Source organism: Stegostoma tigrinum, chromosome 3, assembly GCF_030684315.1.
Source record: "Stegostoma tigrinum isolate sSteTig4 chromosome 3, sSteTig4.hap1, whole genome shotgun sequence".
NCBI lineage: Eukaryota > Metazoa > Chordata > Chondrichthyes > Orectolobiformes > Stegostomatidae > Stegostoma > Stegostoma tigrinum.
In genome coordinates, this window is record NC_081356.1 from 130736893 (window position 1) to 130751979 (window position 15087).

General features: G+C 42.2%; 1 protein-coding gene across 3 annotated transcripts in view; it reads right to left on the reverse strand.

Annotated features, from left to right (window-relative positions):
* The window catches only part of rnf4 (ring finger protein 4), a 56655-nt gene that overhangs the window by 5339 nt on the left and 36229 nt on the right, over positions 1 to 15087 (reverse strand). For all 3 annotated transcript variants that reach the window (XM_048527215.2, XM_048527212.2, XM_048527214.2), the window contains exons 4-6: positions 8456 to 8532; positions 3736 to 3748; positions 2766 to 2958 (exon numbers count right to left, since the gene is read on the reverse strand). In XM_048527215.2, the coding sequence (XP_048383172.1) occupies positions 2766 to 2958; positions 3736 to 3748; positions 8456 to 8532 (283 nt within the window). The remainder of the gene's footprint in view (positions 1 to 2765; positions 2959 to 3735; positions 3749 to 8455; positions 8533 to 15087) is intronic.

The window sequence follows — 15087 nt, forward strand, 5'->3', positions numbered from 1 at the left end:
GACATGAAAATTGGTGATGTTCTTGATACTGAGAAAGATGGTCTCAGGCTGCACTCATACTAAATAAAAACCATAAGAATTGTGGATGCTTTAAATCAGGAACAAAAACAGAAGGTGCTAGAAAAGCTCAGCAGGTCTAGCAGCATCTGTGAAGAAAAAAAATCAGAGTTAACTTTTTGGATCCAGTGACCCTACCTCAGAACACTTCTGAGCTTTTCCAGCAACTTCTGTTTTCATTATAGTCTGATACTGATTAGGTGGTAAATTGGACACAGCAATGGCAGATTGTGTTAAGTGTGAAGTGATGCATTTTGGGAGGTGTAATAAGGGAAGGATTTACCCAATGACTAGTAGGTCCCTACGGAGTACTGAGGAACAATGGGACCTTGATGTACAAGTCCATAGATGCCTGAAGGTGTCAGCACAGGTATTTACGGAGATGAAGTACACACAGGGGACACTTGCCTTTATTAGCCAGGGTGTAGAATGTAGGAGCAGGGAAGTCTTGTTCTGCCTTTACAGACAATTGATCAGGCCATGGATGGAATACTACTAGTCTGCAGTTCTGGTTGTCGCCAAACTATCAGAAGGATGTGATTGCACTGGACAGGGTGCAGAGTAGATTCACTAGGCTGTCGCCTGGAATGCAAAGTCTCAGTTATGAGGACAGACTGGTTAGATCTGTTTTACCTGGAGGAGAGGAGGTTGTGGGGGGCAATTGGAGTGAAGTACACAAAATTATAGGAGGCTCTATAATTATATAGAGAGCAGATCATGAGAACCTCTTTTCAAAGGCAGACATGTCTGAGATAAAAGGGCAAAACTTTAAGATGAGGATAACTAGTTGACAGGCGATCGGAGGGAAAAAAAACTTTATCACCCAGTGGGTGGTAAAACATATTGAACATGCTGTCTTTCCTGACAAGGTACAGAAATCTTTGGGGACTTGTAAACATAAAAAAAACCCAGCCCTATCATCCTGTGCTTTTAAAGTGAAAGCTAACTAAGTACGTCAGTTAGACAGTGTTCTCCCAAATGAAGATAATCACGTCCAAGTACTGTACCCGTGGCTCAGCGACTGATTTGGTGATCTGTATATGTTTGGCAGTCTAAAGCTACAAGCCAAACTTCAAGGTACTGGCAAATATTGCACATAGATATCACAATGAGATTTGAGAGTAAAGGACAAATTAATAATTAAATATAATTTTCTTTGGGATAGATCATGATGTACACAAATTCAAAAAATTATTTAGTCCTTAAAAAAAATTGGAAACCACTATTCTACATGGTAGAGGTCACTGATCTGGAAGATGCTGTTGAAGGAGTCATGGTGAGTTACTCCAGTCCATCTTGTAGACGGTACACACTGCTGCCACTGAGCCTTGTGATCAGAGATAATGGGAGCTGGAGATGCTGGAGGACCCGAAACGTCATCTTTTGTGCTCCTAAGTTGCTGCTTGGCCTGCTGTGTTCATCCAGCTTCACACTTTGTTATCTTGCCACTGAGCCTTACTGGCAGAGGAAATGAATGTTTGATGGCAATGGATGGGGTGACAATCAAGTGGGCTGTTTTGTCCTGAGTCTTGAGTGTTTTTGGAGCTGTACTTATCCAGACAAGAGGGGGGTATTCTGTACACTCCTGACTTGTGCTGTGGACACCATTTTGGGAGACAGGAGGCAAGTTACTCACTAAAGATTCCCAGCTTCTGACTTGCTCTTGCGGCAATATTATGCCTGGCTCACTTAAGTTTCTTATGAATGATAGATCCCAGAGTGCTCATGGCAGAGTTTCTGCAATAGAAATGATCTTAATCATCAAGGGAAGGTAATCATTGCCTGTTGCTTGCATGGTGCAGATGTTACAAGTGACTTATTGGCAGATGTCTGAATGTTGTCCAGGTTCTGCTGCATTTGGGCACTCACTGCTTCAATATAAAAGAAGTTAACAGTGATACAGAACACTGGGCAAATATTGAACATCCGACTTATAGCACTGCTTTGAAGAGAAAGCCTCTGATCAAGTAGCTGGAGACGACAGTCATAGTATGAGTTAAAGTCTAATCTCTGGGCTGGACGACCAACAAGTTATAGGGCTGTCACGTGATATCCCAAAGATAGTCTACCTGTGTTTTCATTCAAACTGCCAGCCAGAAGTAGGACAATATTTTCCTATGGTGCCAGGGATCTCAAGTCATGTTGCTTGTTGGAGATGGAAAATGATCAATGGTGCAAAGAACGTGTCACTCTCAATACAAGTCAAAGGCTGAGAATGTGCAGGCTAGTTGGGTTAGCCATGGGGAAATGGAGGGTTACAGGGACAGGATAGGAGGGGGTGGTGTGGACACAATGGGCCAAATAGCCTGCTTCCACTCTGTAGGCATTCTATTCAATGATCTAAAGTACACATGCTAGACTGACAGTCCAACACGAGGGAGCCCTGTCAGAATGTGTTAACTTCTGGAGGAGGCATTTAAAGGAGGTCCCTGTTGCCCTCTCAGATAGAGATGAAAGATACCACAGCACTAAGAGAGAAATTCTCCCTTGTCCCAATCAATATATGGCTCATAGCCAGTTATTATCAAAAGCAAAAGATCTCTTCATTTTTAAGACTGTTGCTGGCAGAAGTTTCACAAAAATTAGTCTCTAGGTTTCGTACACTGCAACAACATTTACACGTCAAAAGTGCTTCCTTGACTGTAAAGCACTGGTGTACATCCCAAGGTTGTGAAAGATGCCATTTAAAAACAAAACTGTTTTTTAACCTTAAGTCTTTGTTGCACAAGGCAGGATGAAGACGGTTTCCCTGAGGTACAGCTGCTGCACTTGTTACAGACACACTGCTACTTCCATCTGCTCTGGTATCTTCTTCATCACTGCAGAGAATACAGCTGTCTGACTGCGTTCTGCTTGGCTGGTCATCAGCAGAACTTGGCTGACTATTTGAGGAGGACAGATCTGCAAAATGACAACGCATGGAACAAAAACAATATGCTGTTACTTGGATTTCTTTCAGGAGGATCAGCACAGGTTCTGAGGGGTGGGGCACAGCAAAAACTAGAAGCTCATGATAAAAACTTAACACTTCACTTACGTAGGATTCTACTGGTGAAAACCTTTCACCCCAAATAGCATGATGGACAAAGAGAAACTCACCAATATTGAACTACAATAACAGAGTCAAAAAGAGCTTGACTGGCAGTAACCAAAGAGCCATCAATTTATCCATTGTCAATTTTCACAGGAGACAAGCAGCAGACAGCAGGGGAGTAGGGGAACAAATTTTCTTGTCTATTAACAGCTTGTCTTTGAGAGAAAAGGATGACAGAGGCAGCCCAATACAGTTACAAATTATTCTTGTAACAATACACTGCATAATGTTTAACCCATATGGGTTTGCAAAAACAAAAAAAAATGGACAGTCAATGACAGGCCCAATGACTTGTCCCCCATTTAACACGGATTATTGATCTATTAGCAATTACAAGTTCAGAAGCCATGTCTCAATATTCAGAACATCCAAGTTCTTGACATAATTCATTACTTTGATCGTTAAAGGCGAAACCTCAGAAACAAACGGAGGGACAAGAAATATACATCGATTCTATGTACTGCCATTAACACTTGAAAACTATTAGTTACTTTACATTAACTCCCTAAACAAAAGCATTTCTGTTTATCACAGAATCCACTGGCTGAATGAATCAGAGAAGTTTCTTCATTTACTGAACTCACCTTCATCCACGATCTGGACCATGCACAGGTTTTGTTGAAAATAAAGAGAGAAGTAGATTAGACAAGGGAAGATGCAATAAATATAAAATTAAACATGGAGCTGGTAGCTTTGCTCCACAATGCACTTTTAAAATAATTCATTCATGGGATGTGGGTGTCGTTGGCCAGGCTAGCATTTAATTGCCCCTTAACTGCCCTGGAAATTATGGAATTTTTGTAAAGTTCTCCAAACAGTCATGCTAAAGTAGGAAATGGCAGTAAACAGGGAATTAGAGACAAATGGAACAAGAATGCCAGATAATCATGAGTAACTCAAATCTACATCAGACTAGGGAAACCACATGAGCATAACATGTACGCAGATGACTTCCTGTGAGACTATACAAGGCATTCTTTTGGGCCAGTACATCAGGGAATAAACTAGGGAAAAGGCATGCACAGATTTGATGCTAAGCTGTAAGAAGGGGTTAATTAACAATCTTGTTGTGAGGACTTTTAGGTAACACAGTGATACCTTTTAGATAAGTGGCCTCAACATGATGGAATTCATCATTGGTTTAGGAACTGAAGTTGTCCAATCTGAAGCTAGACCTAAACAAAAGAAACTTTGACAATAAAAGACACAAGCTGCCTATCAAGTTACCAATTCTGCTTCAATGACTAATGTTAAAAGGAAGAAGTGCAAGCATTGGAACAGCTATGAATATATTTATGCTGCAAAAATAGAACAGGAAATGTGGTTCAACCATGACTAAAAATAATCGTATTAGTTCAAAGATTGGTCATAGAAAGTTCTTTGAGAAAGTAGCAAGCCGAAGGATTGGGAGCAGCTTAGAATTCAAAGGAGAAACAAGAGATTGATTAAGAGCAGTGAAATCAAGTATGAGAGCAACCCCACAACGAACATTAAAGCAGATTGTAACAGTTTCTAAGTATGTAGAAAGTAAAGGGTTAGTGAAGACAAAGACAGGTCATTAATAGTCTGAAACAGGAGAGTTTAGAATTCAGGAAAATTCCAGGTTCAATTCCTGACTATCTGTGCGGAGTTTATACATTTTCCCTATGTCTTTCTGGGTTTTCTCCAGGTGCTTGGGTTTCCTCCCATAAACCAAAAATCTGCAGGTTAGGTGGATTAGCAATGGTAAACATGGGGTTATGGGGAATGATAGGGATGGATCTAGATGTGATGGGGGCCTCAGAAGGTTGGTGCAGATGTGATGGGCTGAATGGTCTCTTCTGCACTGTAGGGGTTCTAGGATTTGGCCAAACAATTAATTAACTACTTTAGTTCTATCCTCACCGTAAACACAATGTCCCAGAAATGTTCGGGGAGAAAAGGGGCAGTTGCGAAGGAAGAAGTGCAGGAGATTAATATTCCTAAAAAGTGTGCTGGAGAAATGAATGGGACTGAAAGCTGATAGAAACATAGCAAATAGGAATAGGAGGAAGCTTTTCAGCCCTTTAAGCCTGCTCTGCCATTCAAATGTGATCAAGACTGATTATTCAGGGGTATCTGATTAAGGTGTAGAGAATTATGACAGCTACAGAGTGAATTGTTAGAATCTCTTCCCCACGGCAGACGTATCTAGATCTATGGTGAGGAACAAGTGGTTTTATGGAAATCGGAGAAAGAATTTTTTCCACCTAGAGGGTGTTTGAAAGTTGGAACATACTGCCTAAAATGGTGGGAGAGGCAGAAAGCCTAGTTTAAGCACTGGAACGAGTATTTCAAATGCCAGGGCACGGTAGGCTATGGACCAAGTGCAGGTAAATGGGATCAGTGCAGTCTAGTTTTTGGTCGGTCAGCAAAGACTTGGTGGGCTGAAGCGCCTGTTTTTGCGCTGTATGAATATGACTCTTCTAGCTTTCTCCACATATCTTTTAATCTCTTTAGCCCTAAGAACTATATCTAGTGGTTTTGCGTGCACAATTGTAGCAAGATATCCTTGCAATTGTACTTCAATTCTCTCACTATGAAGGCCAGTGTACGATTTACCTGCTTCACTGCCTACTGCACCTGCCTTACCTTCACTGACTGGTGTATGAAGACACCCCAGTTCACGCTGCACCCCCTCTTTTTCCCACTTATCCCTGTGCAGGGTCTAAACTGATCCCTGCCTTACCCCAATAGTCACTGCCTGCCACTCGGAAAAAATCCCATTTATTCCTACAGTTTTCTGTCTGCCAACCGGCTCTCTACGTCAGTACTCCACTTCCAATCTCACGTGCTTTAAATTTTACATGCTCATCTCATATATGACACGTTATTGAAAGTCTTGTGAAAGTCGGAGTATATCAGTCCACTGGCTCCCTCTATCAACAACTACTAGTTACTAAACAAATCCATAGCACTGATAATCTGTAAGTGAGGCCTTCACAATAGAAGCTTTATTTGTCAATCTCCAAAATTCTGTCAATTCTGAAACATTCTCAAGATTGAAGGGAGGCAAATGTACAGCCACAAAACTAAGGTGGATGGAAACAGAATTACAGACATCGCAGTTTAACATCAGTAATCGCTAAATATTATTATGAAGGATGCAATAACAGGAAACGGAAAATGGCAACAGGACTATATAAGGTCAACATGGATTTATGAAAGGGGATGCATGTTAGACTAGCCTATTGGGGATTTTTGAGGGTGTAAAGAGTAGAATAGATAATAGTGAACAAGTTCATGTATTGTATTTGGATTTTTGGAAAGCTTTTGATAAAGTTCCACATAAGAGGTTCATGTGTAAAATCAAAACACGTGGATGGGGGCAATATATTGGCATATCTCATTGTTAAAGATTCTCTGGAAGTCACAACACTAAAATTTCAACTTCAGTTTGATACAGAGCGCAACTCCAGTCTCAAACAAATGTCCTCAACTTAAACAAGAGCAGTTACAGGCCTTGTCTAAATGGGGCTGGGCGGACAGAAGGGGAAAAGCCTTGGGCGACAGTCCGTGTGGAGTTTGCACATTCTGTCTGTGTCTGCGTGGGTTTCCTCCGGGTGCTCTGGTTTCCTCCCACAATCCAAAGATGTGCAGGTTAGCTGGATTGGCCAATATACGTTGCCCATGGTGTCTAAGGATATGCAGGCTGAGTAGATTAGCCATGGGAAATTCAGGGTTACAAGCATGGGGGTGGGGTGGTGCGCTGGTCTGGGTGGGATGCTCTTGCAGAGTCAGTGTGGACTTGATGGGCCGAGCGGTTTGCTTCCACACCTGCAGGGATTCTGTGAAAATGGCTGTAGAGATAGCAAAGGCATTGGTCAGAACACTGAAAACAGGGGAGGGTTCTAATGACTGGGCTTAGGTGAGCCTACAACTGTAATACTGTGTACAGTTCTGGTCTCTGTTTTTAAGAAAAGGTATGTTGACATTACAGGCGGTTCAAAACAGATTGATGAGGCTGAATCCTGGGATGAAGGGGTTGACTTATCAAGAGTGGCTAAACAGGTTAGGCCTTTATTCATTACAATTTAGAAGAAAAACATATAAAGATTCTGACAGGGCTTGACAAGTTAGCTGTTGAAAAAGCAGTTCCACTAGTGGGGAAATCTCAATCTAGAGTACATAGTTACAGAATAAGGGGACGTTCATTTAAAACTGGAAGGGAAGGGACTTCCCCTCCCAGAACATAGTGAATGTCTGGGATTATCTACCAGAAAAGGTAGATACTCTAGAATATGGAAAGCATTTAAAAATGAGGTGGATAGTTTTTTTAAAATATTGGGAAGTTGAGGGTTGATGATCTGACATAAGTTAAGTTGAGACCTGGGGCAGATCAGCCATGACTTCATTGAATGGCAGGGCAAGCTTGAGGGGCAAATGACCAAATTCTTAAGGCAGCTCCATCAGCTCTCCACTTGGGAGAAACAAGCCTTTTACAAGTCAACAATTTGTAAAACTATGGATGGCAGACACTTGGAAGCCTTGATAAAAAGAACCCTGTGCTGTCAACAGCACATTAAATTTGTACGCACAAAAGTGGTTTCCTTGGAGACAAATGATATAACTCACTGCATGTGTACCTACTGAGTTGTAAATGATGTTATCTTCAATTCAAGCAGGAGGATAGGACATGACAAAATTGGAGAACTGCTCACAGATGCAATTGGGCTCTCACTTCAATGGCAGCTATCAAACCTCAATTTAAAGTGAAACTGTTAAAATGATGTTCTGATATTTGCATCTTAAACAGCACATGCAAAGCTTTCATATTCCAATCACAAAAGGAGGGTCTAATAACGGTGACACAATTCAAGCCGGTTTACCTTAAATGTAGGTATGTCAACTTCAAATTCAAGTTAACAGTGTGCATTGATGTCAACAGACTTCAAATTCAAAATTATATTGATTTTTTTTACTGCAAGGGTGAAGAATAGATAACTGTGCTGCCTATCCCACCTTCAGTGGCACTTTAAATGGTGGATCGAATGACAAAATTGAAACTACAAAGGCAGGAAAAACATACCATATCACAAATGATAATATTGTCACTCAATTGTGCAAACAAACACTAGTTATTTCTCCCTTTAATATTTTGGTCTGAATGAAGGCATTTGAGTTGGCAAAAGTCAGAATTTGACATGATGTCTTCAACAGATAACATTGCTCAGCTGTAAGCCTCCTTTCAGTATTTACAGTCATCTTCAAATGAAACTGAAGGATCAGTCAACCAATCATTGCAAATATGATAAGCTAAGTGGAATGGAGCTCACCATCACTCACCTCAACAGAATCATTATTGGTCAGGTCGACAACCACAGGCTCTGAGGATTCACAGGTCAAGTCAACAACTTCTGCACCTGAGACCACCAAACAAGCAATCCTTTTAAGAATTAGGCTGTGAAGTTTGGACCTAACAAAACCAGCTCACAGTCCAAAAGAACAGGTAAATATTAACCTTGATGCAAATAGGCATTTTTAGTACAAAACGTGAGTATTGCTGTAAGAAGACATTCAAAACATTTTGCCTTTAATTCATCAGGGTAAGTCACAAGAATGTAATGGTAAAAATGAACAACATTTATGCTAGATACAGAAGTACGCTGATTGGCTAACGTTAACTTTAAGTGATAGAGACATGGTGACAGAGAATGCATCAAGTAGACGAATACTGATAGTTAACTGCCAAGCTGTCAGCCATTAACTAAGTTGGTACATGACGACATTTTTACTACAGTACACTTGCCAACCAAAATGTACTGTTTATTTACAGTATAAATGTTTACACCTGTAGTTGTGGCTAAAAGGTTGGGAGATGGATGAGAGATCTGTTGGGGGCTTTCCAAAGGAGTTATGAATCCTGGCCATGTGTGTTGCTTTACTTCTGAGCCAGGAGTCCTGGGTTCAAGTGCTCTCTGTTCCAGAGATGCACCATAGTATCTCTGAACTGGTTGATTATAAAATATCTCTAACGTAATTGTTGTTTCCCCTGTGAATTTTCCTGCTGAGTGTTAGACAAATCTTCAATAAAGTGTGTCTCTTTTCCCCCCCCCCAAGAGGTAAACTTAAGACAAAAATACTAATGATACATTGATAGGTCATACTGACATGTAGGTTTCATTCAAGATTTTGGAACTAACCATGTACAAGTAAGTAAACTGTAAAGATGAAGGGTACAAATTTAAGCAGCTTGGTTTTGCATTCAAAGAAATGAATCCAACATGAGTTGACAAAGTCTCATCCTCAGTGAGAAAGTTGAATAATTTAACAATTTTCTTTGTTATTACATCACTAATTCTAAATGAGTATTATTAGCTGGACTTGCTGAAAAGACAACCACTGTTCTGTGGTTGAACTCTTGTTTCGAGTCAGTAGAATAGTGGTTCAAGTTTCAATTCAAATTAATGCACAATCTGAATTAACAATCCAGTGCAGCACAAAAGGAATGCTGCACCGTTGCTGTCCTTCAGATGAGACATGAAGTCAAATGAAGAATTCAAAAGAACATAACTCAAGAATTGACTCAGTTGTTGGTACTAACATGTCACAGTGCTAGAGACCCAGAGTTAGTCACCTCAGGGTGGAATCTGTCTCAGAGGAGTTTCTGCAAACTCCCCCTGTCTGTGTGCATTTCCTCTGGGTGCTCCAGATTCCTCCCACAGTCTAAAGATTTGCAGTTTTGGTGGAATGGCCATAATAAATTGCCCACAGCATCCATACTAGGTGGAAAAGCCATGGGAAACATAGGGTTTCAGGGATAGGGTAGGGGAATCAGTCTGGGTGGGATGCTCTTCATAGGGTTGGTGTGGACTTAATGGGCTGAATGGCCTGCTTCTACACTCTTGGGATTCTATGACTATAATCATCCTAAACCACATTCTGAACTTTCTATGTTTGTAGGTGAAATTTATCCTGATCTCTCCCTTCAATATTATGATTCTTCGTCTATGAACACTCCACCCAGACAATGTATCTGCTGGCTCAGTCCATAAGGATCATTCAGTCTTCAAATCTTTAACAAAGTCTCATCTATTCCTAATGGTGCAAAGAGAACTTCCAGATGTCAAGTGTTATCCCTTTCTTATTCTTATCCCCAACTTTCTGGACTGCTTGGAACTTGTGCCAAATTACTAACCACTTAACTTTGAATACTCAACAAGTAGGTCATGTAGAAAATGGTGTCATGAACCTAGAGGCAGCAGAGCTGACATTTATTCCATCAGAAAGGTCAAGTTTCAGCAGTCTTTAACAGGAGAGGTGATGGCCTAGTGGTATTATCACTGGACTATTAGTTCAGAAAATTAGCTTTTCGTTCGGGGGACCCTGATTCGAATCCAGCCATAGCAAATGGTAGAATTTGAATTCAATAACAAAAATGTGGAACTAAGAATCTACTGATAACAATGAAGTCATTGTCGATCATCAGGAAAAACCATCTGGTTAACTAATGTCCTTCATGGAAGGTATTCCCAATGTGATAGCAGGTGGTCACTCTTAGCAACACTATCAGACATTTGCTGCTGGCAGATTGGAAAGGATTAAAAGTCAAGTATGTTTCATTTGCCATCCTCACCTGGTCTAACCTTCATGTTACTCCAGACCCACAGCAATGACTCTTAACTGCCCTCTGTAATGGCCGAGCAAGCTACTCAGTTGTATCATTGCTATGAAGTCTCAAAGAAAATGAAACAGGACAGATCACCTGGCATTGACCTAGGCATCAGAAAAGGCAATGACAGAACTAGCCCTGTTAAAACTGCAAAGTCATTGTTTAAAAAAGACAAGCTAGGAAACAACAGGCCAGTGAGCCTGACATCAATGGTAGGCAAGTTACTGGAGAGGATGCCAAAGCTCAGGATCAACCAACTTTTGGATAGTCAAAATCTGATTAGGTATAGTCCGCATGGATTTGTGCATGTAGGTCACGTTTGACAGATCTGTTGAGTTTTTTGAAGAGGTAATCAAAAAGATAGATGAGGGTAGGGCAGTGGAGGTTGTCTTTACCGACTTTACTAGGGCCTTGAACAAAGTCCTGCACAGGCGGCTGGTCATGAAGGTCAGGTGGCATGGGACTTCCAAAAGGCCTTTGATAAGGCGCCTCACGGGAGACTGCTGAGCAAGGTGAGGACCCATGGTGTTCGAGCTAAGCTACTGGCTTGGATTGAGGATTGGCTGTCTGATAGAAGGCAGAGAGTTGGGATAAAAGGCTCTTTTTTGGAACGGCAACCGGTGACGAGTGGTGTCCCGCAGGGCTCAGTGTTGGGGCCACAGCTGTTCTCTTTATATATTAATGATCTGGATGAAGGGACTGGGGGCATTCTGGCGAAGTCTGCCGATGATACGAAGATAGGTGGACAGGCAGGTAGTACTGAGGAGGTGGGGAAGCTGCAGAAAGATTTAGACAGTTTAGGAGAGTGGTCCAGGAAATGGCTGATGAAATTCAACGTGAGAAAATGTGAGGTTTTGCACTTTGGAAAAAAGAATACAGGCACGGACTATTTTCTAAACGGTGAGAAAATTCAGAAAGCAGAAGTACAAAGGGATCTGGGAGTGTTGATCCAGGATTCTCGAAAAGTTAACTTGCAGGTAGAGTCTGTGATTAAGAAAGCGAATGTAATGTTGTCACTTATCTCAAGAGGGTTGAAATATAAAAGCAGTGATGTGCTTCTGAGACTTTATAAAGCTCTAGTTAGGCCCCAGTTAGAATACTGCGTCCAATTTTGGGTCCCACACCACGGGAAGGACATACTGGTGCTGGTGCATGTCCAGCGGAGATTCACACAGATGATCCCTGGAATGGTAGATTTAACGTGTGATGAACAGTTAAGGATTGTGGGATTGTATTCAGAGTTTAGAAGGTTGAGGGGAGATCTAATAGAAACTTACAAGATAATGTATGGCTTAGAAGGGGTGGACGCTAGGAAGTTGTTTCTGTTAGGCGGGGAGACGAGGACCCGTGGCACAGCCTTAGAATTAGAGGGGGTAAATTTAAAACCGAAATGAGGAGACATTTCTTCAGCCAGAGTGTGGTCGGCTTGTGGAATTCATTGCCACGGAGTGCAGTGGATGCCGGGACATTAGATGCCTTCAAGACAGAGATCGATAAATTCTTCATCTCACAAGGAATCAAGGGCTACAGGGAGAGTGCAGGGAAGTGGAGTTGAAATGTCCAACAGCCATGATTTAAATGGCGGTGTGGACTCGATGGGCCGAACGACCTTACTTACCTCCACTCCTATGTCTTATGGGATCCAGGGAGATCTAGCTAGTAAAGATTCAAAATTGGCTCAATGGTAGGAAGCAGAGGACGATAGTCGAAGGTTGTTTCTTGGACTGGAGACCTGTGACGAGTGGTGTGCCACAGGAGTCAGTGCTGGGATCTTTGTTATTTACAGAAATGATCCGGATGTGAATGTACAAAGCATGATTCCTAAGTTTGCGGATGATACAAAGTTAGGATTTATTGTCGACAGCAAGGAAGGTTATCAATAATTACAGAGGGATATTGATCAGATGGGGAGATGGGCTGAGGATTGACAAATGCAGTTCAATGCAGATAAGGGTGAGGTGTTGCACTTTGGAAAGTCAAACCAAGGCAGGACTTGCACAGTAAATTTTACAGTCCTGAGGAATGTTGTGGAACAAATGAACCTCGGAGAACAAGTACATAGTTTGTTGAAAGCAGCATCACACGTGGACAGGGTGGTGAAGAAAGCATTTAGTATGCTGGCCTTCATTGGTCGAGGCATTGGGTATAAGAGTTGGGACGTTACGTTACAGTTGCTTAAGTCATTGGTGAGGCCGCATTTGGAATATTGTGCACGGTTTTGGTCACCCTGTTATCAGAAAGGCATTGTTAAACTGGAACGTACGCAAACAAGAGGATTTTGCCAGGGCTAGAAGGCCTGAGTTATAGGGAGAGGTTGGCCAGGATAGGACTCTATTCCTTGGAATGTAGGAGAATGAGAGGTGACCTTATTGGAGGCGTATAAAATCACACGGGCCACAGATAGGATGAATGCATATAGTCTTTTTCGCAGGGATGGGGAATGGAAAATTACAGGGCATAGGTTTAAGGTGAGAGGAAAAAGATTTAAGAAGGACCTGAGTGGCAACTTCTTCACACAGTGTGCGCATTTATGGAATGGGCTGCCAGACAAAGTGGTTGAGGCAGGTACAGTAGCAACATTTAAAAAACATTTGGGATGGGAAGCATTTAGAGGAATACGGGCCAAATGCAAGTAATTGGAACTAGCCGAGTGGGCACCATGATCAACATGGATCAGTTTGGGCTGACGGGCCTGTTTTCATGCTATATTAGTCTATGACTGTATGACTAGTCTTCCTTATTAACACCTGGGGGCTTGTGCCAAAATTGAGGGCTGTATCACTAAGAGAGACAGTACTGCTAAGGGTGACCACTGCACAGACCTTTTTGAGACAAAGTCCTGCCTTCACATTCAGAATAGCTTTCATTGTGTTGTGAGGCACTACACTGTGCAAAACAGAACAGACTTTAGCAATGCAAACTTGAGCATCCCCCGAGAAGCTGTGGGCTCACATCCCCTACTCAACCATTACCATCAAGCCAGGGGATCAACCCTGGTTCTACAGACAGTGCAGGACAGGATGGCAGGAGCAGCAACAGACAAGCCTAAAAATGAGGTGTCAACCTGATGTGACTACCAGATGGCATAAGTAGCAACAGATATACAGAGCTAAACAAGTCACACTAACATCAGATAAGATTTAAACTCTGCAGTCCTGCCATATCCAGTTGAGATCAGTAGTGGACAATTTAACATCTCACCCAAGAGGCCAACCCACAAATATTCCCATCCTCAATGATGGAAGCGCGCAGCACTTTGGTGCAAAAAGATAAGGCTGAAGGATTTGTATCAATCTTCAGCCAGAAGTACTGAGTGGACGATCCATCTCAGCCATTCTCCAGTAGTCCCCAGCATTACAAAGAACAAAGAAAATTACAGCTCAGGAACAGGCTCTTCGGCCCTCCAAGCCTGCGCCGATCGAGATCCTTTGTCGAAACTGTCATCTATTTTCTAAGGGTCTGTGTCCATTTGCTCCCTGCCCATCCATTTACCTGTCCAAATATATCTTAAAAGGCGCTAACGTGTCTGCGTCTACCACCTCCGCTGGCAACGAGTTCCAGGCACCCACCACCCTCTGGGTGAAGAACTTTCCACACATATCTCCCTTAAACTTTCCTCCTCTCACTTTGAACTCATGACCCCTAGTAATCGAGTCCCCCACTCTGGGAAAAAGCTTCTTGCTATCCACCCTGTCTATACCCCTCATGATTTTGTCAACCTCAGTCAGGTCCCCCCTCAATCCCCGTCTTTCTAATGAAAATAATCCTAATCTACTCAACCTTTCTTCATAGCTAGCACCCTCCTTACCTGGCAACATCCTGGTGAACCTCCTCTGCACTCTTTCCAAAGCATCCACATTCTTTTGGGAATGTGGCAACCAGAACTGTACACAGTACTCCAAATGTGGCTGAACCAAAGTCCTATATAACTGCAACATGACCTGCCAACTCTTGTATTCAATACCCCGTCCAATGAAGGAAAGCATGCTGTATGCCTTCTTGACCCGAGTTGCTACCTTCAGGGAACAATGGACCTGAACACCCAGATCTCTCTGTTCATCAATTTTCCCTAGGCCTTTTCCATTTACTGTATAGTTCGCCCTTGAATTTGATCTTCCAAAGTGCATCACCTCGCATTTGCCGAGATTGAACTCCATCTGCCATTTATCTGTCCAACTCTCTGATCTATCTACATTCTGCTGTAATCTCTGACAGTCCCCTTCACTATCTGCTACTCCACCAATCTTGGTGTCATCTGCAAACTTGCTGATCAGACCGCCTACACCTTCCTCCAGATCATTTACAT